At 38.6% G+C, this 24118-nt stretch overlaps 2 protein-coding genes across 2 annotated transcripts; one reads left to right on the top strand and one right to left on the bottom strand.

Moving 5' to 3' along the window:
• Positions 1–4447: 4447 nt before the first annotated feature.
• LOC139738558 (tubulin--tyrosine ligase-like) lies at positions 4448–14350 on the bottom strand. The gene is made up of 8 exons (XM_071649182.1): positions 14178–14350; positions 13195–13515; positions 12514–12646; positions 11649–11781; positions 11169–11236; positions 10222–10315; positions 9439–9557; positions 4448–4707 (listed from the first exon to the last, which is right to left on the bottom strand). Exons 1-8 carry the CDS (start codon positions 14338–14340, stop codon positions 4593–4595), a joined length of 1146 nt encoding a protein of 381 aa, XP_071505283.1. The 5' UTR covers positions 14341–14350; the 3' UTR covers positions 4448–4592.
• Positions 14351–14963: 613 nt separating this feature from the next.
• Positions 14964–23798, top strand: LOC139740023 (small ribosomal subunit protein uS5m-like). Its single transcript, XM_071650621.1, has 9 exons — positions 14964–15015; positions 16518–16694; positions 17261–17386; positions 18260–18487; positions 19367–19492; positions 20573–20677; positions 21198–21260; positions 21851–21987; positions 22852–23798. The coding sequence occupies exons 1-9, from the start codon at positions 14964–14966 to the stop codon at positions 23071–23073; spliced, it is 1236 nt and encodes a 411-aa protein (XP_071506722.1). The 3' UTR covers positions 23074–23798.
• Positions 23799–24118: the final 320 nt, after the last annotated feature.

Here is a 24118-nt window from a genome sequence, read left to right as displayed (position 1 = left end):
CAAGTTTGCTGCAGTATTTCACTTTATTGAGTCATGCAAACAGGTAGTCTATGGGTTTGTTTACCACCAACACGGGCAACACAAACTCTACAGATGCAAGCCTGCCTTAGATATGTTAACCTGCAGAGTGCAGTTGTCTACCTACAATGTAGATGACATAGTTGTACTTGTATTCGGCAACTCCTTCAAAGAAACCCTGGGAGGCTAGATATGGTCTTACATCACTTGCAAGAGTTTTAGGCCATTTCTAGGATTAGCCAGCTACTATCAGCGATTCATTCAGGGTTTTGCCTCAATTGCTAGACCTCTTCATGCCATCCTGGGTTCCACAAACAAGCAAAAAGCCAAGCAAAAGAAATCAGCAACAACTCATGACAGCGGGCCTTTCAAGGACAAGTGGACAGAATGTTCAAAATCCTTTGCCAAATTGAAGCACTGCCTCACTTCTAGCCCTCTGTATGGATATCCAGATTTCAAATCTCTGTTCATCATTGAGACTGATGCTAATTTCGACGGGCTGGGTGCTGATGATAACTGATGCTTTTACCAAGTTCTCACAAGCTATACTACCATGAGGTCAGAAAGCAGGGGGTACGTGGAGTTCCATGGTCCACCCTACAAATCAGGAGACCTGGGGTTGTCTGAATAATTGGAGGAATTCAATAAAATAACAGCTCCATTGAACCTCACTGATGACAAGAAGGCTCGCACCCTCATTGACCACTTGGCTGGGCCTGCTAGAGAGGAGGCGATGTGCCTGTCATAGGATGCCAGACGCAAGATAAAAGATACCAAAGATACCCTTCGTCTGTGCTTTGGGCAGCATGAGGATGCAGTCATTGAGTAGCATTCTCCACAGCAGGGTGCAGCATGATAATGAGACGCTGGCAGAGTTTAGTCGGGTGTTGCTGAGACTGTATGGGAGGATGGCGGCTGCAGCAGCAACGGAGGAGGAAGAAGCACTGAAGAAGCTGAAAGACAAGACACTTTGTGACCAGTTTGCTCGGGGAGCAAGGGAAGTCTGGGTACATCGCGAGTTGAGGCGCGTCCAACTCACAAATTCCAAGGGATTTGAGAGCATATGGAGGGAAGTCCTCCTCCTCTTCAGAGAGGGTGAATCTCCTTCTCAACAAACTGAAAGGGTCAGAGAAGTCATGGTAGAACCTGAGATCTACAATGTTGCTCTAACTTCCCAGACACAACAGATGATGGATGCTCAGAAGGCCATCATAGCAGAGCTTTTGCAACTCAAGGAGGAAGTGACACATCTGCATGTCCAGGTCCAGGACTTCAAGCAAATGCCTCGACAGAGACAAAAAGTTGTTGTCTGAGGTAATGTGCTACCAGTGCAAGAACAAACGGCACTACACGACTGCCAACAGGCCGCTGCCCCAACAAATTCGACCAACAACACAAACCAGGGAAACTAGACAACTCTGTTGTTGAGGGCGAAACAACAGAGGACATTATTTCCATACCCATGGCAGATTTTGGATTCACAGACAAACATAGGGAAGGTGGTATGGAGAGAAGGGAAGCCTGAGATAGTAGATCCACGTAGCTTGTTAGTATCTCCAAGTCCACGAGTGGTGGCAGAGATTGGAGGTGTTGAAGTAGGATGCATCCTACTGAAGCATCCCTCATCCCTGTAGATGTGTACAAATCTAGGCTGCAGACGCTGGGTACACTTGGAAGCATGGAATCCTCCATCAAGATAGTTGGTGTAGGAGGAGAGGAAATTCCAGGGGAGGGGTTCGTCAAGGCCTCTGCATTGATTGGAAATACTGTAGTCGTGCCATGGTTGGATTCATCATAGTGAATCAGGAAGTTGTGCATGGACTGGGAATTGCTCTGGCAATCTCAGATTGCCAGAGCAAGAAGGCCATGGAAGTTCTCATCTAAGCCAGGAGAGAGAGAGGTGTTGACAGGTTGTCCTGGAAGTGATTCCACCTAGGTCAATCCGATGGTTTTGATGACACTTTGGCATCGATAAGGAATTGTGTGGTGAGCCATGGCTGATAGAGTCAAGTCAAGATACATTTGAGATTGTGGAAGGTTGCAGCTCAGGCCACACCCGTGACACGCATTTGATAGTCGTCAATAACAGTGAGAAGGAAGTGGTGCTACATCCTAACACAGTGTTGACTACTGCTGTTCGGCTTGTAGCGCAGCAAGAAGTTCACACACGTATCACAGAGGAGACAGCTGAGGTGAACATATCTGAGATTCTTGTTGCAGAACATGATAAGCCAGTTGGGACATTGACTGAGAATGATGGCATCCACCGCAAACGTGAAACAGTGCATCGGACGGAGAGGTTTACCACCAAGGATGGATGGACCATTTTACTACCTGCTGGTGTCACTCTACCAGCAATGAATCCAGATGAGACAGAGGTAATCGCCCTGTTGCTCCAGCATAATGAAGGTGCTTTCTCAGAGGATGACCTAGATGTGGGAAAATGTGATATGATATGATACCCCACGAAATCAAGCTATCTTCAGAGAAGACAATCAGGATGCCTTACAGAAGGATTCATCCTAACCAAGTAACAGAAGTGAGACAACTTCTTCCGGATTTGGTTGACAGAGGTATCATCCGCAGCTCTTCGAGCCCATTTGCAAAGCCCTGTAGTGTTGGTTCGCAAGAAGTTGGGTGCCCTCAGATTATGCATGGACTACAGGCAGCTGAAGTTAACGCGTTAAATCAGATTCATTCCTGCTCCCGAAAATTGAAGACACCTTGGAGGCAATGACTATTCTATTTATGTGTTACAGTAGTGTACAAAGACATTTGCTTGTCCTTTATTTTGTTTGCTAGAAATCTAATCTACACAGACCTTGAAAACAACTGCAATTTCATAAAGAACTTGACAGTACTGAATACCATTATCACACATGCACTTGTGAAGCACACTATACACAATATATGGAAAACCCTGATCACATTTCTTTTAAACTTTCTAATATTTCATTTGGAAATTCTTTACAAAATCACACACACATAAATACATCATTATTGTAGTGACTTTTACAACAGTTTTGGAATGTAACGGCTATATCTTGTTACATTCTGACAATATACAGGCTTCTGGGTCAGAATATGTGCAGAATAAAAGGGCTCACCTGATAGCCAAGACAGAATTAGCCCTCTAAAATGGTTTGGACGGAATACTATGTAATAAAAGTCTTTAAATCTAGGCTGCAACTGTGCTTCAAATATGTCAAAATATAAATGAATGATTACAAGCACTTACAATTAATACAAACAAAATTGATTTCGTTTGATTTCATTTCTGTTGCCTTCTCACTGAAAACTATTTGACAATCATAGGCTACTATAGAGCACTCCGGGTTATAATATGTACGAAATTAAGGGCTCACTTGGTAGCTAAGACAGAATTAGCCCTGTCAGAAGGTTTGTACGGAATGTGATATACATTACAGTGGACTCCTACTATAACAAATTCCTCTGGACCTGCAGTTTTCTTTTGTTCTGTTAAATTTCATTTTAGCTGAACGGTAAAGTATATAGAGATGAATATACATGGTAATATTGGGACCTAGATTTTTACTTCGTTGCAACAACAATTTTTCAAATTCATGAAATTCTTCTGTCAAGAATTTTTTTCACTGCAATTGAATGACAAATTGCCCTTCATTGACCTAAATAAGCACTGAATTCATCAGTGTTTTAGAACCAGTAGCCATGATAAAAGAAATCATGGGCATACATACTCAAACAGAATTCAAACCTACAACCTCCTGATCTCCGGACAGGCATCATCTCCCCTAGATCACCAAGCTTTTACCTGACAGCAAAAGTTGGTTCTAATCCTTATAAATGCAGCCGGTACTGCGTAATTATTCAAATTCACAAAATTCTTCCGTCAAAATTTATTTTTCATTGCAACTGATTGACAAATTGCCCTACATCAATGTAAATAAGCACTGAATTGATCAGTGTTTTAGTAGTAGCCATGAAAGAAGAAATCATGGGTGTACATACTCAAGCAGGATTCAAACCTACGACCTCCTGATCACCAGACAGGCGTCATCTCCACTAGACCACCGAGCTTTCTTTTATCATGGCTACTACTAAAACACTGATCAATTCAGTGCTTATTTATGTCAATGTAGGACAATTTGTCAATCAGTTGCAATGAAACAAAAATTTTGTTATGACCCAGTTTGTTAGAATAGGAGTGCACTGTAATGTAATGCATCAAGATAAAAATGCAACATATCTTTTCACAGTGAAAGAGTTTTATTGATACATTAGGTATACATGTACTTATCAGATGTCATTTGAGATGAACACAGAGCATGACTGAAGATGGATGTACATCCTAGAGGATGACAACTGAAAGACAAATTTTTCTTCATCATGATCAGTGCCCAGGAATCTTTCTCAAAGGACATGCTGTTCTTCAAGCTACCCACTTTATACATATACAAAGGACATTTCATTTCATTAATGTGAGCTATGACTCTGCAGTGTCTAGCCTCAGATCAAGGATGAATGTATCCAGCAGGGAGACATTTCACAGGACGGAGCAAAGGATTGCACAGGTGCTGAAGGATTGTACCATTCTACAGTTTGCGAAAGACTCGGGATCCCGCATCATCTTCGGTTGCCTGAGAAGGAGGGAAGAGAGGATTGATGGCATACGTCATCAATCCAGCAATAAGATCTGGCAGAAGTTTTCTGCAGGAAAAAATAAGGAAGAAGAAAAGGAAAGAAAAAACATTATGAAGATATAATTCCTGCAGTACATTACTACACATATTATGCGCATACATGCAAGCACACAGATTAAGCACATCTGTGAAGCATTGTACTAAGGTGTGACTTTACTTCACTAAACGAGGCTGTTAAGTATACACACTAACTGGGGTATAAATGTAAAAAGTCCAGCAAGACTTACTACGTGTATCTTGTTTCCGTATCAATCATCACATACTGTAAACTCAGAAATTTTTGCAGTACATTAATTTTTGCGTATTTCGGGCTCCTTTCAGCTGGCACAAAGTCTAAAACCTGCAAAAACCTCTTTATTATTATTATATTCTTTATTCGCTTCTTACAAAGCACATATCGTATATACAGTAACATATTCCTAAAAACATGCAGATACAATGTATAGACATGGAAACAGAAATGAAATATAAAAAAAAAAAATTAAACAGACACACACATAGGTCTAAAAATGCCCTCAGGGAGATCCAACAGACATCCACATATTTTCTGTTATTAATACATTCGCCCATCAACCCTCCCACACCCGTGCCCACTCTGACTGTTCGGGGAAGAGAGTGGAGCACAGTACCCATCCATATCCCGGCGAAAAAACTACGCACCCAATCCAGCACAATGTACCTCACTCTCTGACTACACACAAGTGCGCACGTGCGCCCGTGCATGCTCTCATAGACATGCACACATTGTTCAATAAGTACGATGTTCTACTATGCACCCGTATACGCACATTCGAATGCATTCACAATTTGGCATTCACTCACTCCCACACACTCCCGCAAATAGACTACCAGCAAAATGACAGTGTGCATGTATATAACTATGTGTACATGCAGCACAACATGTGTATAGAATTCAACAACTGTCCCCGAAGCAGTCATGATGATATAAAAAGAAAAAAAAATTGCATCTTTTACTCTATGTTCTGTATAATAGTGTAGCCAGTAAAAAAACTGCATTCTCCCTGAAAGTATTTCATTCCAGCTACACTATGCCACATTAATGTAGACACAGAAACGAAATCAACTCATTACATTCTTGAAGGTTTAAAAAAGAAAATTCTTTGTAATCCCTCATATGTATCAATTCCCTTATTTGCTCGGCATTCCTCATGGCTTCATCCATCTCACCGCATAATGCATTCCATCTTTCATTTATCTTCGACTGGTCTAAAAAATACCTACTATTCAAAAATCTCAAATTACCACCTAGTACAGAATATGCACCAAATCTACTCATTCCTGTTATATAAGAAACAATCTGATTCTTTGTGTTTAAAGATTTTGTTATAAAATTCAAACACCTTCTATGGAACCATAATTCAGGGCTCATCATTGCCGATAAAAAAGGCAAGAATGCATTATGTGTCTGCCATGGAATTTTCCATACTCTTCGAACAGCAGTTCTCAAGTGTCTATATAACGCATCTAAAGAGGAGTCATATAATGGACATAACAGAGAGCCATATTAAGCTACAACAAAATTTTTGAAACAAAACATTACGTACCTCACACTTGGCATATCTAAAATTACTCAGTAAAATATTACACTGACGGTTAAAATCACCATTAATTTTAGACAAATCAGCATGCATACTATCATTTGTAATAATATGACCAAGATGACATATATTGTCTACAACTTTCACATACTCTCCGTTAATTGTTATCCTTGGATCTACAACTTCTTTTCCATCACATTTGAATATAATAAGCTGACTTTTGTCACTATTAAACTTCAAATCAAATTGAGAAGCATATTTTTGACAGATAGTAATCATTTCCTTCAGAGCTGACACATTTGGGGATAAAATGATCAAATCATCAGCATATGAGAAAACGCCACTAAACATTTGACCCACGTAACATCCTTCACCAAGTGCCTGCAGTTGATGCAGAAGCCCATCAATATAGAGACAGAACATACATGGAGACAATATACCACCTTGTTTAACTCCATTTGAAACCGTGAAAAAATCAGAATAAACTCCATTCCATCTGAGTCTGATCTTCTGATCTAAGTACATATTTAGCAACAGCTTGCAAAACATTGGACACACCCCTTTGCATAACATAATTTCAAATAATCTGACAAAGTTGACTCTATCAAAGGCTTTGCTGGCATCCAACACAAGACCAGAAACATTGCTCTTATCATGGAGAAAATATGAAACTGTTTCTCTAACCATACTTGTGCACATTGTCGTAGATATCCCCTCTTTAAACCCAAACTGTAGATCACTTGTGCATAAATGATCTAGTTCTCTATTCATAATAACTAATTCTAAGATTTTTCCAATTATACTACTCAAAGTTATTGCACGAAAATTACATGAGTTTCCAAGATTTGCCCATCTTCCCTTTGGAATAGGGACCATTGTGTTTCTAAGCATATTTTCAGGCATATACCCATGTCTAATCATTGCGGTAAACAACAAAGCAACATATCCACTTACAGCGTTGTTACCATAAATAAAATGATCTGACATTACTCCAGTAATATCGTCTTTCTTAGACTTATTCAGCTTTTTTATAGCATTGAACACTTCAGCTGTTGATATACCATGATCACCATGAGTACATGAATCACGCCTGCATTTTTCATTCAGTAGACTATCAATGTTGTTTTTGAGAATAAGCCATTTCTCTTTCATCAAAGGAAACACTGTTATGCAGATTCTCAAATTTGTGTGCATACATTTCAGCAATATCCTCTTTTCCCTGCTTTCCATCAACTACATTTGGATATCTTTTCACATTTTTAACACTGTTACATTTTTTTATCTCTTTCCACAAATTTTTTGAATTACCAGATGCAATAGCCGCAGCAATTTTATCACTTTTTATTGATTCAGTCTCTTTCAGTATTCTTTTTAGAGCTTTATGATATTCAGCCCTTGATTCCTTTCTAATCTCAAACAACTGACCCTCTTGTGGACGTCCATTCTCAACCCACATCTTATGCCAAAACAATGCATTTTTAACTAGAAATGTCGCTATGGCGACTGGTATACCTCCGCCATAATGCATGATTCTCCTTATAGGTCTAGATAGTACATGTGGACAATGTGTGATTACATTTTCACAAAACTGGCAAAATACTGAAATGACAAGTTTGTCACAAATGCATTGAATGTTCACCTTCCTTGACCTTGGTTTAATTGGATGAATAGGAGAGCATGTATTTGGGGATTTAAGGACTTTAACTTGACTTTGACCCATTCATACATTTATGCATTGAGTAATTTTCATGGTACCGGTATGGAGAAAAAGTGCAATTTCTGTACTGAATAGTAAATTGTTACCATGTTCATCTGGCCTTTGACCCTAAAATTCATAAGATACGGTAATCACTTTCAGGTAGAACATGCATAAATATGCAGTAAGTTTCACGATAAATCGAGCCACTTCCGAGATATGGAGGAAAAAGTTAGTTCAGCACTTTCACTTGATCTTTGACCTTTTAACCTTTGAGGCAAAAAAAAAAGAAAAAGAAAAAAAAAACTCTCCAGAGAATTTCTATTAGGTTACACATGCATACACCAAGTGTAAAAAAAAAATAATAATCCTGCTGGCATTGCATGAACATGAGGGAAATAGTAAAATTTTGAAGTGTTGCACTTGACCTTTGACCCCTGACCTTTGACCCCATGAACCCTACATTCTCTAGATAATCACTGCCAGTCAGTACATGTATATACTATGTTCCATGAAGATACCTTGAACAATTTTCCAATTTACAGAGAAAAAAAAGATGTTTCAATACTTTTACTCGACCTTTTGGCCTTTGACCTTTGACCTCATGACCCAAACTTTCACCAGAGAATCTAAATTGGGTAATACATGTATACACTAAGTTTCAAGAAAATATCTTCAGGCATTGCATAGATATGGTGGAAATAGTGAAATTTTATGTATTTGACCTTGACCTTTTGACCTTTGACCTCAAGCACGTGCACCCGAAAGTTGATAGGCACAACTTCACCCCCTAATACACATACATGCCAAGTTTCATTAGGATACCTCAACAGGTTTTGATAGTTACCTTGTCCACAAAATTCATTACGGACGGACGGAAAGACAGACGGACGGACGGAAGGACGGACGGACGGAAGATATTTTAGGGTCAAGGGCCAGATGAAAATGGTAACAATTTACTATTCAATTCAGAAATTGCACTTTTTCTCCACACCTGTACCTTGAAAATTACTCAATGCCTAAATGTATGAATGGGTCAAAGTCAAGTTAAAGTCCTTAAATCCCTAGATACATGCTCTCCTATTCATCCAATTAAACCTAGGTCAAGGAAGGTGAACATTCAACACATTTGTGACAAACTTGTCATTTCAATATTTTGCCAATTTTGTGAAAATGTAATCACACATTGTCCACATGTACTATCTAGACCTATTGGGAAAATCATGCATTATGGCGGAGGCATACCAGTCGCCAAAGCGACATTTCTAGTTTAAAACATGATTTTGAAAGCAAAAAAAAAAAAGATCAAGGATCTCAATTTCTTACACAAACACTTGAAAGCTGAAGATGGATTTATGTGCCAAGACCTTTTGGCAACAAATTTTTCATACTGTAGGCTTTCTGAGTTCCCCTTACCAGTGCAAACTGGCATCACCTGTGCTGCTCTATATCCCATTCAATAAGCATTTCACCACATACTCACTCTGCACAAGCGGGGGCGCTGTTGACCTCCAGCAGCCACATGTTAAGACAAGAATCCACCATGAAGTCAAAGCCGAAAAGCTGGAAGCTGTGGTAGGCGAGTCCTTCAGTGCTTAGCTCCTACCATGGCCAAGGACAAAATATAACCAACATCACAAGGAGCACTGACAACCTAGTAAAGCAATGAATCCTTATATTTTTGTGTTGTTACACATTTCCTCTAGGACAGAGTCGCATAGATGACTTGCAAATAGTCTCCATGTGAGTATTAGGACATTCACAAGTATACACCAGTTATAACTTGGTCACTTTGATTCGGAAAATCTTGACTTAAAAAACACACACATTAAGAAAACAAAACCCACAAACAAAACCTGTTCATCACTGGAAAAGAAAAGTGTTTTAGCATTCTCTAGCAGGCCTCATAACAGGTCTGACAATGACTATTGCTTACATGATAATGATACTCAACTTCATATGATGTCCAATATTTAGTAAGCATAGAGAGAAAGACATTTCCAACTTACAAAAGCAAACTTATATTCGTGGTTGAAAAGAGACAGAAATATTCAAGCAAGCACTAAGCATCAGGGAAAGAGCCAGAAAATCCTACTTAAAAAACTTTCAAATCAGAACAAAATCCTGATATTTCATCATTCCTAGAAGTAACAATCTCAATGAATTTACTTTAATCATAGGAATAAGCCTCAAAGTAGTCAGGTCTATGATCATCTATTTTCATTAATTTCTAGATAATGACATCTGCCAATGACTAAATACAAACCTCTTTCACTGCCAGGCAGCAAGATCTGATTATATGTTCAATCTGAGGTAAGAGTTTATCCCTGAAGTTAACTTGCCAGTGGTCCTCTAAAATCCTACAGAAATAATAAAAAAATTATAACAGTGGTAAACAGCTTCAGTATTTGAAATCCGTTATGTAATGAATAAAACTACAAATACTCAGTGTACACAGACATGAAGTACTGGTATTTTTCCACAGGAAATGGCTTTTCATAACATTTTGAAGGTGTCAGTTCAGTGAAAGAGATGGTGTAACCATTTTCTTTTACTAGTATATTATCAACTTGGTTATCATATCAAAATTTCCAACTCACTAGTTTGCTATTGTGAATATGAATTAGTTCATGGATGTGAATAGAGTACTTTGTGGTCCAAAAACATACAACTTTACCATCAACCAATCCCTTATTCTACAGGTTGATTGGAATATCCCTTGACTAGTTTGGATTTGCCAATTTAGGAAGCAATAACTGTAAAAAGGAATATTTTAATGTGATTTACTTTTTTATTCTGATCGAGTAAAATATATTTGCTTTATATTCAATTTAGCTGTCTACTGACAAGTTTCTAGTACTGTAACTAGCAGATATCTCTGCAGACAAAATGAGGTACCTTAACTCTGAAAAATGGCTATTATTATAATTATTACTACATGTATTACTACTACTACTACTACTACTACTACTACTACTACTACTACTACTATTTTAGTGCTGATATCATATCACATCAAATGCACATAAATGTCTACCTCACCAATATTTCATGATTATAGCAGTTCTTGGGAGCTTCAAGTTTTGATTTGATTGATCAGTAAAATCTACGTTTCTGGGACTCACATACAAACATTGACACGCTTGTATGTAAACTCTTTTCTACTTGAGGAAAAGGAAGAGATATAGAAAAAAAGACATTTATTTAACCAACCTGTTGAATTCAGGATAAAACATCTCGTTCCCCTCTTCATACTTTCCAAAATCTTTGGAATGAGCTTCCTGCAGTGAGATTTAAAAGAGAAAATCTAACATGTAAGTACTGTAGGTTAATGTTTGATCAAGTGTGTCAATAAATAAAAAGTTTCAGACCATTCTCAAGCAAATATGCTATGTCAATATGGCATTCTGGGTATGTATTTTCATCTTTACAGTGGAATCACATTGTGTTCATTTCCTGTTTTCCTGAAATATCGTAGTTCCTCAACGAATGACTGTCAAGTGCTTGATATTCAAACAGGGGTGCATATTTTTACCTGTAGGCCCTATTTTTAAAGACTCTTTCTGTTGTGTAGTTGAAAGTTCTTAAGATATCAACATTGCATCAAAAAACACCGTTTGCTTTGTTATGTTTTATTGTGGGAGGGAGGGTGGTGGACAGAAAAGGGATGGGTATTGAAAGTATATGTCTGACCTGAATACAGTGGTTGGTGAGATGGCACACAAGATTGGTGAGATCATGTGACTGGTACGGCTCTGCACATGTCCGTAGAACTCCTTCCTCCATCAGGTGAATGTTGTATTCGTGATCCAGCAGCACCCAACATCTACATGCAGTATGGATCACACAGAACAAATCACTGTATAACAAAACCTCTATTACATATAAATCATGTTGCTCGACAGAGCAAAGGAAACCATCTTCTTATGTCTGAATTATAAACAGCAAAGATAGTGATTTGGTTTCCTTTTCCTGAGAAGGATACCAGAATTGAACAGGTACAAATATTTGAATCCATCTTGGAAGGAAAGATCTTGTCTGAGCTAAACATTTTAGATAATCATCACACACATACATAAAAAGATACTTTAGCAGACAGATTCAGTTGTCATAGATTCACTGATCATGGCCTTACAAACAATTAATTTGCCATTTTAAATATCAAACTTCTCACTTTAAATTGGATTTGCTGCAAAGTTTGCTGAAAGCAATGGAAGAAATGTAGTGCCTCCTATCATACACATATATAAACTAAAAAACAAAAAAATAACTTCATCCTGTGAACGTCCAGAACAGCCTGCACATCTACGTTTAGAATCTTTAACACTTCTACATCCAATATGACAATTAGCAGGGAAAAGTTGATCTGCACAGGGAAATATTTGAAGTACAATGTGTATGTGACACTCCACTGAAGGATCCATGTGGCTGAACAATTTCTCAAATTACTGAAGGGACACATGCCAAGTTCTGAATATACATGATTCTGGTGTCACTGAACAAAGAATTCTTGCTTTTTTTACCGACACAATGCCATAAAGCACTCTCAAGGGCAAACCTGATGTCGAATTTCCTTCTTCCTGGCAGAAGCAGAGGGTCCTCTATGTACTTCTGAATGATGTGGGCCTGGGTTTGGCGATCTACGAAGGCAAGCAGCTCCTCACATTCTGAGGAGATTAGTATACCCTCCCCTGAAATATAGAAAAGTAAAGAAAAGAAAACAACCAAGGGCATTTACGAGATTGCTCTTTACTAATGTGCCAAAAAATGGAAGGTTGCAGCTCCTATTTGTGCAGTGCCATTTCAAAATTTAAAATGGTTGAAGTCATTGTGCTCTGTGAAGACGACTCATAGAAACAAGTTCATAACATTCAAAGAATTTATCATTATACAGGAGTAAATGTACATGATAAACAGCAAACTTAAAATGAGTTCTCCATGTTGACAGAATGAGAGAGGAATGCATCAGTACATGGATGGAAACAGGTTCATCTAACATTTGCCTTTGGCAAAGGCTACTTTTATGCCATGTTGATGAAATTGTAACTTTAGTAGGAGGAGGCAGTTTTTTTGCCACATCCTAGCAGCTTTAAATGATCACTCTGTCTAATAACTATCTTTCAAAATGATAGGCTGTCTGCAGCTCTGAGCTTAGTAAATGTTTGTGTGGATGTAGTTAGAACATATAGCATTTGATTACGGAGTATTGAAGGCAAGTTAGTCAATCAAAAGGACACACCTTTCAAACCAGCAGTTGATTTTGCAATCCACACTTCTCCCAAATTTGCATCCCTCCTTCCAGCATACGCTGATCTGAATGCTTCTCTTTGGTCAGACCTGGGAACTTTGAATGGTCTTTTCTTGACCACCACTCCAGCAGGGTCTTGTTCCTCCTCTTTGGGTTTTGGTCTAATGATATAGGTTTCTGGTAACCATGACGATATGTCCTCCCCACTCCTTTCTCTCCAGCTTGTCAGGGCATCAATGAGAGCAGCTTTCCGACTGAGTCTTCCAGAACCTCTGTAGCAGTTCACGAGTTGAAGGATCCCATCATCATGACCTTGATAAAAATGATATGATCTTGATAACAACACAGTGGACTCCCATTAACGAAGTCCTCAGGACCAGCAGTTTTCTTTTGTTATATCGAAATTTTGTCATAACCGAATAAACAATAAAAATACTTCGAGTGGATAATGTTGTGGCCTGAAGTTTTACTTCGTTGTAACCGGTACCTGGTATTTCATAATACCGTGTTCGTTATAATGGCAGTGCACTGTTTTTACTATTATCATAACATTATATCAAAGCATAAATTCTATTGACGACTAACCGCACCAGTGACCCCAACACATATACGCGACTGGTTTCTGCACCCGACCCGGGTTGACAACCAGTCTATTGAGACTCATACAATAGCAGATGATTACTTATGTTATGTAGAAGTTATTGTTGGGACTGCTCGACTGTCATTGACCATGTAACATGATACGTAAGATTATGATGAGTGCATAGTCTAGACAAACCTGCACGTCTTTCATTCAAGCACACAACAGAGTAGCACTATTAAACAACAGTAATCTTTCGAATTAGAACATGAGAAGTAGCAAGGAAAAAAACAAACAAAGTTGATTGTTATTCATTATTGGCATATTGCTGCAAATTACCCGTGGTATGACCAAAAAAAAAAAGAAATAAATTAAATAAAGTTAGCACACTTACCAAGCCTCCCAAAGGGAACCTTTATCGTGTTTCTTTCTGCTATGATTAAATTAGCCTTAACGGTGTCACCCGTCTTACGGATCCAGTCTGTCCTTTGAGAAAGAGTCTCAATAAGAGCGTGGTAAACGCTACCTTTGTCCTCGCGAACAACGTATGAATACATTTTGCTAGATTGCCTTTGTTGAGTTAAGAAATCTCATGGGATTGACTATGCAGCTGCAGATGTCAACAGAATGCTATTGTTGATTCAAAACTCAGAAACGCACGTTTGCTGGTATTTTGAAGAATGCATGATGAGATCGACGCTTGTCATTAACATTCAAAGTTCTTGCCAGTAGCGAGAAGACTGTCAGTGTTTCAATCTCGATCAACCACCGACCCGGGTAGCGCAGCGCAGATCCGCTGAAACTGCCCCGAAGCTTCGCCGATCATCTTGTGGTCGATCGCTGTGAATACTGACGTTCGTGCGCTCCTAGCGCTAACATACATACACATATTACATATGAGAGATGCGCGCGGGCTCACGCCTCCCGCCATAGCGAGGAGACTCAATGATCATGACGGTACACGAGCAGACTAAATTCTGTACTGCCAAGCTAAATATATTGAAGGTCTATGGATTATACTGACTGTTTAAAACATAAAAAGTGATAATTGTACTTATTATATATCTTTCAAAACAAAAAATATTAAAAAAAGATTTTTAGATTGATAAATAAATTGTAAAGATAAAAAAAGCACAAATTTAGGCTAACTATCAACGCCGATACTGGAATCTCATAAAAAATGGCGATTTGTCAGCGTAGCGTGTCTCAACTCTGCACGATTCTTGCAAGAAGTAAGCTGATTTTTACTAATTACAAACCATTTTCAGAAGTATATTCCGTCGTTATTTATGCAATACAGTTTAGATTTACGTTCTATTTTTATTTGGGGTGTAGATTGGTAAGAGTAATTTAGATTGAGATAGTCAATGAGAATGAGACCATCGTCAACATGGTCAATGATCATGACGACTACTAGTATGAGTGATAGACTCTAACGAGTTATACAATGTACACACCCGCACGTATCCAAGCGCATCATATGCCATATTATGTATGCTAGCAAGTAGCAGTGCAGTGCCTTACTCCAGTCAGTCAGTCTACTGTCTAGTATAGCTCATGTGTAACGCTAGGGCAGCAGGGCGCAGGGGGAATGCTGCCGCATGCACTTCAACAATAAATAGATTGTATTATACTACAGTATAAGTAGCCCAAAAAATTACACATGTTGATCATCAGATGTTTTTATTCTCTTTTATTGTAATTCTTGGGTGTGAAGAAAATCAATACAATATCTTCGGTGAATGAATGACAACAAATCACAACATGAAATTAAATTATTCCAACTCTAATAAAATTTGAATATATAAATAAAGTGTCATATTTAATCATACAGGTCTAGCTACTGTGACCATGATTAAAAAAAAAAATCATGAGTTGAATTATATCCCAAATAGCATGTTGGAATAGTAGTAGAAGGAGTCAGGAGTCTGGATCCCTGTTTGTGGGCAGTTTCAATAGGGAGCTTTAGATTTTGACGCGCGGACGTTTGAAACGACGGGTGGGCTGGACGTTCTCCTCTCCCCTACGTCGCGTTGAAAAGTAGCTTTAGATTACGCTGGGACGCAACGTATAAAAAATAAAATTGCGCCCCCATATGATCGGTACCCGTACATGAAGTAGCTCTCTACGTTGCAAACTGTGCGGACGTAAAAATAGCCCGGTACACGTAGTGAAAATCTCAGGTGACGCAAGCTAAAAATAGATCGACTTGACGTGTGCTTCTGCGCACGCTCAGATCATGGTTTTTTCTTTTGAACGTCCCCACGTCTAAAATCTAAAGCTCCCTATTATTTAATAGTGACGGCTTTTCTTTAGTTATTCCACAAAATCAATGGGACAATCTCCTTTTCAAATGGAATTTATCCAAGAATGTTTCTTAAATTTTGCTCATGTAACGCAAGCCGCCCATGATTCGACCACGACACTGTCTAAAATTTGCGTGCGCATGGTTGAACCTTGGCATAGGAGGTCAAACCTTGGACCCTTGGTGCTGGTGCCAATAATTGTATGCACAACTGCTTATTTAATTCTTAGAATAAACAGGGATTGGATTGATAGAATGATACCTTAATTCAGTACTAAATAATAAAGAATAATTTGTATGTTTGTCTTTGTCAGTGTTTAAATTCTTACAGTGCTTCACCTGCCATCTGTACTGATTCTCTTTCCACCAAGGTGTTGTCTTTTTATTTCTCCAAACTCATTGATATTTACTTTTCTTCATGCTTTGCAGGATTAGTCATAGGCGGTGGAAGCTCAACTTGTTATGGAAGACAGCTGTCTGTGTTAACATCCAAAGAATGCAAGCAAACCAGCCCAAGCCTAGACCTATCTAGGCCAAATCCATGCCTCCTTCAGTCTTCCCAAAGCTACCAGATACTGAAGAGGTACACTAGTTGGTATAACACATGTGAGTACAAAGTCACAATGTCTGTTTTCTTGTGTGGTTTTGAGGAAAGTGTGCTTCAGGTGAGGGTGAAAATGTATCATGAAATCATGAGTTTTAGTGAATTCAACTTCTTTTATAAAATTAGATCCATATATTGTACCTCTTCATTAATGTCATTTACTCTCTCTGTCACCCTAACAGTCAAATGTACAGTAGAACCTGGAAATACACGTAGAGATGAATTGGAATAGTGTGTTTTTTGTTCTGTTTAACTAGAGTGTAGGTAGAATGTACTTTTGGCAGGGGGGTGGGTGTGGAGTAGAGATGTCTTGCTGATCAATTTGCCAAGTAAATGAAAAGTTGAAACATACCAAATCGATGTGAAAATATATTTTTAAAGTTCTATGATTCACCAATATGAAAGATAATCAAGAAAGAAGAATGTAGGTTTTGAAGTTGTGTTTGATAATTTTGTGATAGATTGACTTGATACAGGAGAGATTCTATGTCTTCACTGTCTCGTCACAGCCGTGGAACAGTCCTGAATATTGCTAGAAAGGTGAAATCTCTTCATACTTTATTTGCAGTGACTGCTGATCAGCTATGGAAAGGAATGGTGGCAACAACAGGGAAGGCTGCTCGCAAGGCCAGGGGCAAGAGACCAGCAAAGAGACTGAAAAAGGATCTAAACAGGGGACAAATCATCGGTGAAGGTGTGTACATGATGATTACACATTGATTTCAAAGAAGTAGAACAGTGATGGGTCTGATCATTTGATAAAGGGACAGATAACTGTATGTGAGCTCATTTCAGGAAATAATGACTGGTTATTGTTCTGGCAGTCTGTTTATGATGACCATGAATCATCATGGCAGAGGGTCTGCCCCAACAAGATTTCAATCTTTAAAACTTCGAGATTTGTATATCTCCCCCCCCCCCCCCCCCCAGCTCCGGGGGAGGGGAGAGACTTGGGCCCTGCAGTACTTTTCAACATGAAGATCATGGGGTCTCAGGCTTATGCAGTATATCGTATGTAAACTGTTTTCCAGACCGTCTTTTTTTCTGATATGTGGCATGAATTTAATGTGGAGCTTTTCTTTAATGCATCAAGTGTCGGTAATCATATTTCTGTGATCTTGTCCTGTTTCTTTTTGTCATAATTTTATCTGTTCATTGATAGTGTTTCATATAAAGATAGAATTAAAAAAGTTCTCTTCCATTTGAACTCTAGTTTGATAGTGTACCATTGTCTCTTTCAGTTGTAGAATTATCAAAAGCATCCAGATCTCTAGGCTGTGTAATGATTGGCTAATTGGCAACACATTTTAAATATCGGAGTTAATGATCATTTTGTCTCAAATTGGCAAATCTTTGTGATTTTGTTTCTGATTTCATGCACACTCAGTTGATTAAACTAGTTCCATCTAATCTTTCTCTGATATCTGAGACATGATACAATTCAGAGGTGCTAATTTAATGAGGACAAGCTGAAAAGTTTTGCAGCAAGAGTACCCAAGCACTTGTTGGGTTTGAGAAAATCAAACTTTCCTCTTTGCAATGCTGATGGCATTTTGTGTTATACCAGGCAAAGCAAGGATAGCATGGCCTGGTCTGAATGCACCGGTCACCCAGGGCAAGGAGGTGTTGACCATCCAGCGGAAGCAGCCTGACCCGGAGCGAGAGGAGCGGCTGAGGCTGATTAGAGAGCAGTGGGACAAGAAGAGGAAGCGCAGGGTTCCCCCCGAGGAGAGGGGATGGACCTCCAAGAGCTGGGGTGGACGCTCTCTTGGTCCTCCAGACCCGATTCCTGGAGGTGAGTAGATCATGCAGTGCAATGATTGAAAAATCAAATTGCAATATTAGGCTGTCTTAGAATCAAAGACAGATGTGTGTTGAACATACCAAAAGTACTTGTTTTGTGTCTTTTAGTTGAAATTTGGAGATGCTTTATCACTATGATTTGAATGTTCTTGCCCCCTGTGTGCTTCTTCCATTTGATGTCAGATGGATAAAGGTCAAACTTACAATCAAACCCCATTTGGTATGATTGGTAGAAATCTGTTTGCATTTCTGTTTCATTTCTCTTTTTCAAGGTTGGTGTTTTCTGTATTCTTTCAAACAAAGCAGGCACTCCTGGAGATAAAGGTGTTGAAATTGAATAGTGTGACATTACTATACATCTTAGTGTTGATTTTAAACCACGATGAGCTCAGTGGAGTCAGAGACTTGCATCATACATCCAGAGGAGGGTTACTACCTTCACAAAACATGATAATCAGACCGTCATTCCCATTCTCTAATATGAGGTGCGTGAAAATTAATATTTGAATGTGAAATACTTGGATGATTTTCCCCACATAAAATCAGGAGTCATGTAATTGTCTCTACTTGAGCTGTGGAGTTTGTTAAGTCTGCCTAAATCATTGAGACTTCTGTCAACTTTTTTTTTTGAGTCTTTTACTGATGCATGTAGATGATGTCATATCTAACCCATTGAGGATGGGCTGATTTTGCTACAACACGCATTTCCCCTAAACCCCTGCCAGAGTATACTCAGGACTCATCTTCAATGGGTTAACATCTTAAATAAATCAATCACATTTACTTGAGGAAAAGAAAAAAAAAATAGATTGTGACAGTACCACATGCATCATGAGCCTAAAAACACTTTGTTGTATCTTTCTCTGACCAGAAAACTTTGAAGGGTTTGATTCCCGTGTCATCACAGTGCGAAGGGTCTTCAACATGACAGGGTCTGTGGGAAGGAAACGGTCCATGTCAGCTCTCGTCGTCGTCGGCAACGGAAATGGGGCTCTGGGTGAGCACTTGTTTGCCTCTGTCATGCTAAGGGTTCATTGCCTATTAAAAAAACCTGTTGTCCTAACACTGTCTATAGACTTTTCCTGTATCTTACCTACTCGTCTTACACCTCTCCAGACAGACTGTTGTGGAATATTTGACATTCCTTCTATCAGGATAATGTACTCTCCTTAGATGCAATGTGTGAAGAGATCCCATTTCTTTGTTTAAAATTTCATTTTGCGAACAGCATGTGCTGTTTGCTAATACCGCTACTATGTATAAACCTGCAAATCTAACACTTTCATGGGTCATCATTTAGTTGTAACATAATGCTTTGTAGATTTCTTCTCAGAGAATAATTTTAAAGGCATTACTAGCCATTTGCAGATGATACAAAAACCAAGCTGTAGTACTTCAAAATAATTCTAAAATGTGAGTTAGGGATGGAAATAACTAATATAACATCGCCCAAGACCTCATATCTGAAATTTTGGTGAAAGTGACTCTTTTTTTATTAATGGTCAGATAATCGATTAAGTGATGTTCTGTTCAAATCCTAGCTTTACCCCAAAATGAAGCCACCACGGCATGTCAAAGGAAAGGCTCTCCCATTTGATACAGTGCTTTGGCTGCCATGTTTTTTTTTTTTCTCCTGAACATTTGACATTTTGTAGATACGAGGTCTTGTCGCCCCAGCGATGATAAAGGATGTTAATCAGTATAATCAATGTTAAGTATTGTTAAATCTACAAAATGTGAACAATAGTTGTACTAAGACTGTTTCTAGAATACACTGTCTACGGTTATGGTTTATTGAGAAAAATAGTGATATCTCCTTACACTTTAGGTTTATTGCAAAATTTTTATATGGTAGGATGTTTTGTGATTCAACTGACCTACTGCTTATGTATGCATCAAATGTGAAACTCAAACATTTTTTTAATTACTGCTCCCAATGGTAAACCGTACCTTTAAAGAAATTTTACCCAAATGAAAGAAAATAAAAAGAAAAAATAAAGAGTACAACCTCATTGTGTGAACAATTCCAATCCTGACCTTGTTTGCTCTGTCCTTGATTATCCTCCAATTTTAACAGGTTACGCCATGGGCAAAGCACCTGATGTCATATCGGCTCTGAGGAAAGCAAAGAACAAGGCAGCCACCAATCTGCACTACATTGAACGATATGACGGCCACACAAGTAAGATCAACTTTGATACCCAACTGTATTCTGCATACTGTTCTGTTGTATTCTACATTTAGTTTCGATGATTTAGTTGCAGATTATAAAAGGGTTATTATGTAAATATGTCTGTAAGAAATGAAGAGACTTTTGGCTTCCGTCTACTGTCCTTAATATTGTGTTGCGATATACCTGGTGAAAAACTTTGAAAACTTCAGATGTCAACTCTAATGGCAAATGGTGTCTGTCCAATGATATGCTAGTATTGGCTCAATGCTGTATGTGGTGGATGTCAACTTCACTTGTGAATGATTCAGTCTTGATACTTACATTTGTAATACTTCATTTGATAAACTGCCCTGAACTTTCTGGGGTTAATTATAAGTAGAGAATGAGAGCAGATTGTAGTCACTTTTAACTTTAAAGACTGTTTTACACAAGTAAACTTTAAAAAAAAGAATGAAAAAAGAACTTTTGTTGCTTCAGTGTGCTTCATAAAATGATGGTTTTCTCTCTTTCTTGTCTTTGATTTTTGCAGTATACCATGACATTGAAACCAAGTTTCAAGTGACAAGAATTCGCATGCGCAAGCAAAACAAAGGTGAGATGACATATATTGAGAAATTGTATTCACGTTTATGCGTTAGCAGTACATGTAGATTAGTAGCAGGGTCACATTTTGCTCTTTTTTTGTTTCTTTTTTTTAAAATACCAAATTGCTGAAAGAATCAGTGAAGTAGTTCTTTTTGTTAGTGTATGAAGATTTTGACTGGTCCGTCCAGTATTTGCATCGTTTGTGCATTGGCTAATGGTAATTTTTACCCACGTTCATCAGGCATTCTGCTTTTTCACAGGTATAGGAGTATGGGAGTCTCGGGCATTGTGAATCAGTTTCCTTTGGCATGAGAAAACCAGCTCGGTGTTGATTGAATGTGTGTTTAGAAAAATGATGTGTGTGATGTGTGTAAAAGTTCCACCATATAAGAGTCATGTGCAGTATGTGGCTTGCATGCACTGTGTGAAAGATGTGATTACGATAGTCAAAGATTGTTATTCTTCCACAGAAATCTTATAATAATCTTGACCTGAATCTTTACTTCGATGTAACAAGCATTTCGTTATAACTGTGTTTGTAATAACGGGAGTGCCCTGTAACTGGAACACACGGTCAATGTCATACTCACTGTACAGGCTATGGCCTGAGGTGTCACCGAGTCATCAAGGAGATCTGCCGATTGGGTGGGATTAAGGACCTCTATGCCAGGGTGTACGGCTCCATGAATCCAATCAACCTGACCAGAGCAGCCATCAATGGATTTGTGAATCAGGTACACATCTGTTCCCTCAATATGTCACTTATGAAATTTAGTGCAGTCGACAGCACATATCTCTGATGACCTGAACAAAGGAACAGGTATTGTAGATTTTGATGTGTTCTAGTTATTGCATGTACTGCACTCTTGGAGATACATGCGTGTTCCAGCAAGAGTTAAGTTGACATGGGAAAATGCCCCCCCCCCCCCCAAACCCTTACAGCATGATTTGTGCTTTTGAGGTGTCTTGTATTTAACAACTGCCCTATACTTCAGACAGGCCATTCATTCTACTTGCCCGACTGAATTTTAGCTGCCCGGGCCAGTGGCTTTTGAAAAGTAAGTTTCGTAGCAGCCTGTCAGTGAGGCATGTCTAGCAATTCAAGAAGGAGAAATATTTTGCCCAAGATTGACAAGGTTTGCACAATTGGTGTATTCACTCTCATGTACAGAACTTGATTTTTTTTTTTTTTTTTTTGGTAGTATAGTGTACCTGTAGTGTTGAAAACTGAAACTAGAAGACATTGACTTCAACCTTTTAACCCTTCAACTTCACTTAATTGTACTCAAATATGTTTATTAATGAAACCCACTGTCATGTATCATGTTTTAAAATTAATGGAATAGCATGAAGTGGGTTTGAGTCTGAACAGAGAGATGTCTAAATGGGCAAGTAGATGGACAACTGGAATTCATCTAGCATGGTGGTTGTACTAGTATGGAAAAAAAAAAACCAGTAGATGAATTAACATATACTGCCAAGTAACGTCAACAATGCCTATTGCTCATATGCACCATGTACATATTCCTAGCAATTATTGCAGATTTTTCATACTGTATTCTGATCGAGATTCCATTTTGAATATTTGGCTGCTACAGGAAACACACCAACAAATAGCAGACAGAAAGGGGCTACACGTGATAGAGATGCGTGCCGAATGTGGACCACTCCCCATACTGGTGGCATCGCCGCGGTCAGGAGAACCTCGAGACGACGTGGAGGAGGAGTCATGGGATAAAGAGCTCCCTCTGGAGTGGAAGGAGGAGAAGCCTCGCAAGAGGAAGAGCCACTTTGAGCGCGAGGGAACCATGATATTCTAGATGGAGGACTATCGAGTCATATTGAGACCACATATAACTGACCTCTTGTGTTGTGAAAGATTGCAATGTGATAGCTTTGTGGACTATAGCAGAGCAACAGTGATGTGGCTAGCACAGGATCCAGGATTCAGCAGTCTAGACTTCTCATCAAGTTACATGTCTATTCTGTCTTTCTGTCTGTCTGTATGTGCATAGCAAGGTTTTCAAGTGGAGTTTAACACAAGGCACTATATCATGCTTGCCTGCCAAATTTACAAGATTTCTGTAGTGATGACTTTTGGTTTCTATCTTGTGTGTCAATGTACAATAACTCAATATTAATGTCTAATGAACAAGGCTATTAAACAAGACAAAACAAAACAAAACAAGTCAAGCCTAAATATTGACTACTCTGTGGAAACCTTACTGGTCAAATGAGGTAAAGTGAGGAAAGGGTAGATTAGAAATTATTGTAAACTGTGAGAAAATATTTACTCTATTTCAATATACATTGCAATAATACAATGCAAAAGAAATGGAAATTGTGCTAAAGAGTGTGTGCTCAGATTGGTAAAGAAAACAGTAGAAGCAACGCTGCACACTGGATCTGGTTGGACGGTCCAGACCAGTAAAAAATCACTGTCGGACCAGTAACTTTTTCAGGAATGAACCAGTAAAAAAATGGAAAAACTGGCCTCTTGGTCAGACAGGGACAGGTCGGACCAGTAGAAGAAATGGGTTAGTGTGCAGCCCTGGTGAAAGTTATAAAGACAGGCTGATGTCCTTAGACTAAAGAATAGCAAAAGGGTTTTGTTACATGCTCACAAAAATCAATTTAAGGCAAGACAAACCTGAAAAACCAATAAACATTAAAAATACCAGAATGAAAGGTACATGTATTTAAAAAGATAAAGAGGTAACAGGCTTATGTGTGATTTCCTAGAAGTCTGAAGTGGCCATTGCATGTGCTGTACATTGCCCTACTTGGAACATCTTGAATGTGTATTATTTTGCACAGACACATCGATTTATATGTTATCATGCTTTAAAAGGTGGACCATTGTCT

This window comes from Diadema antillarum, unplaced genomic scaffold (genome assembly GCF_040938485.1).
Source record: "Diadema antillarum isolate AM-2024a unplaced genomic scaffold, OU_Dant_1.0 scf00000029, whole genome shotgun sequence".
Taxonomy (NCBI): domain Eukaryota; kingdom Metazoa; phylum Echinodermata; class Echinoidea; order Diadematoida; family Diadematidae; genus Diadema; species Diadema antillarum.
Note: the sequence above shows the minus strand (reverse complement) of the source record. Positions and strands in the feature narration are given on the sequence as shown.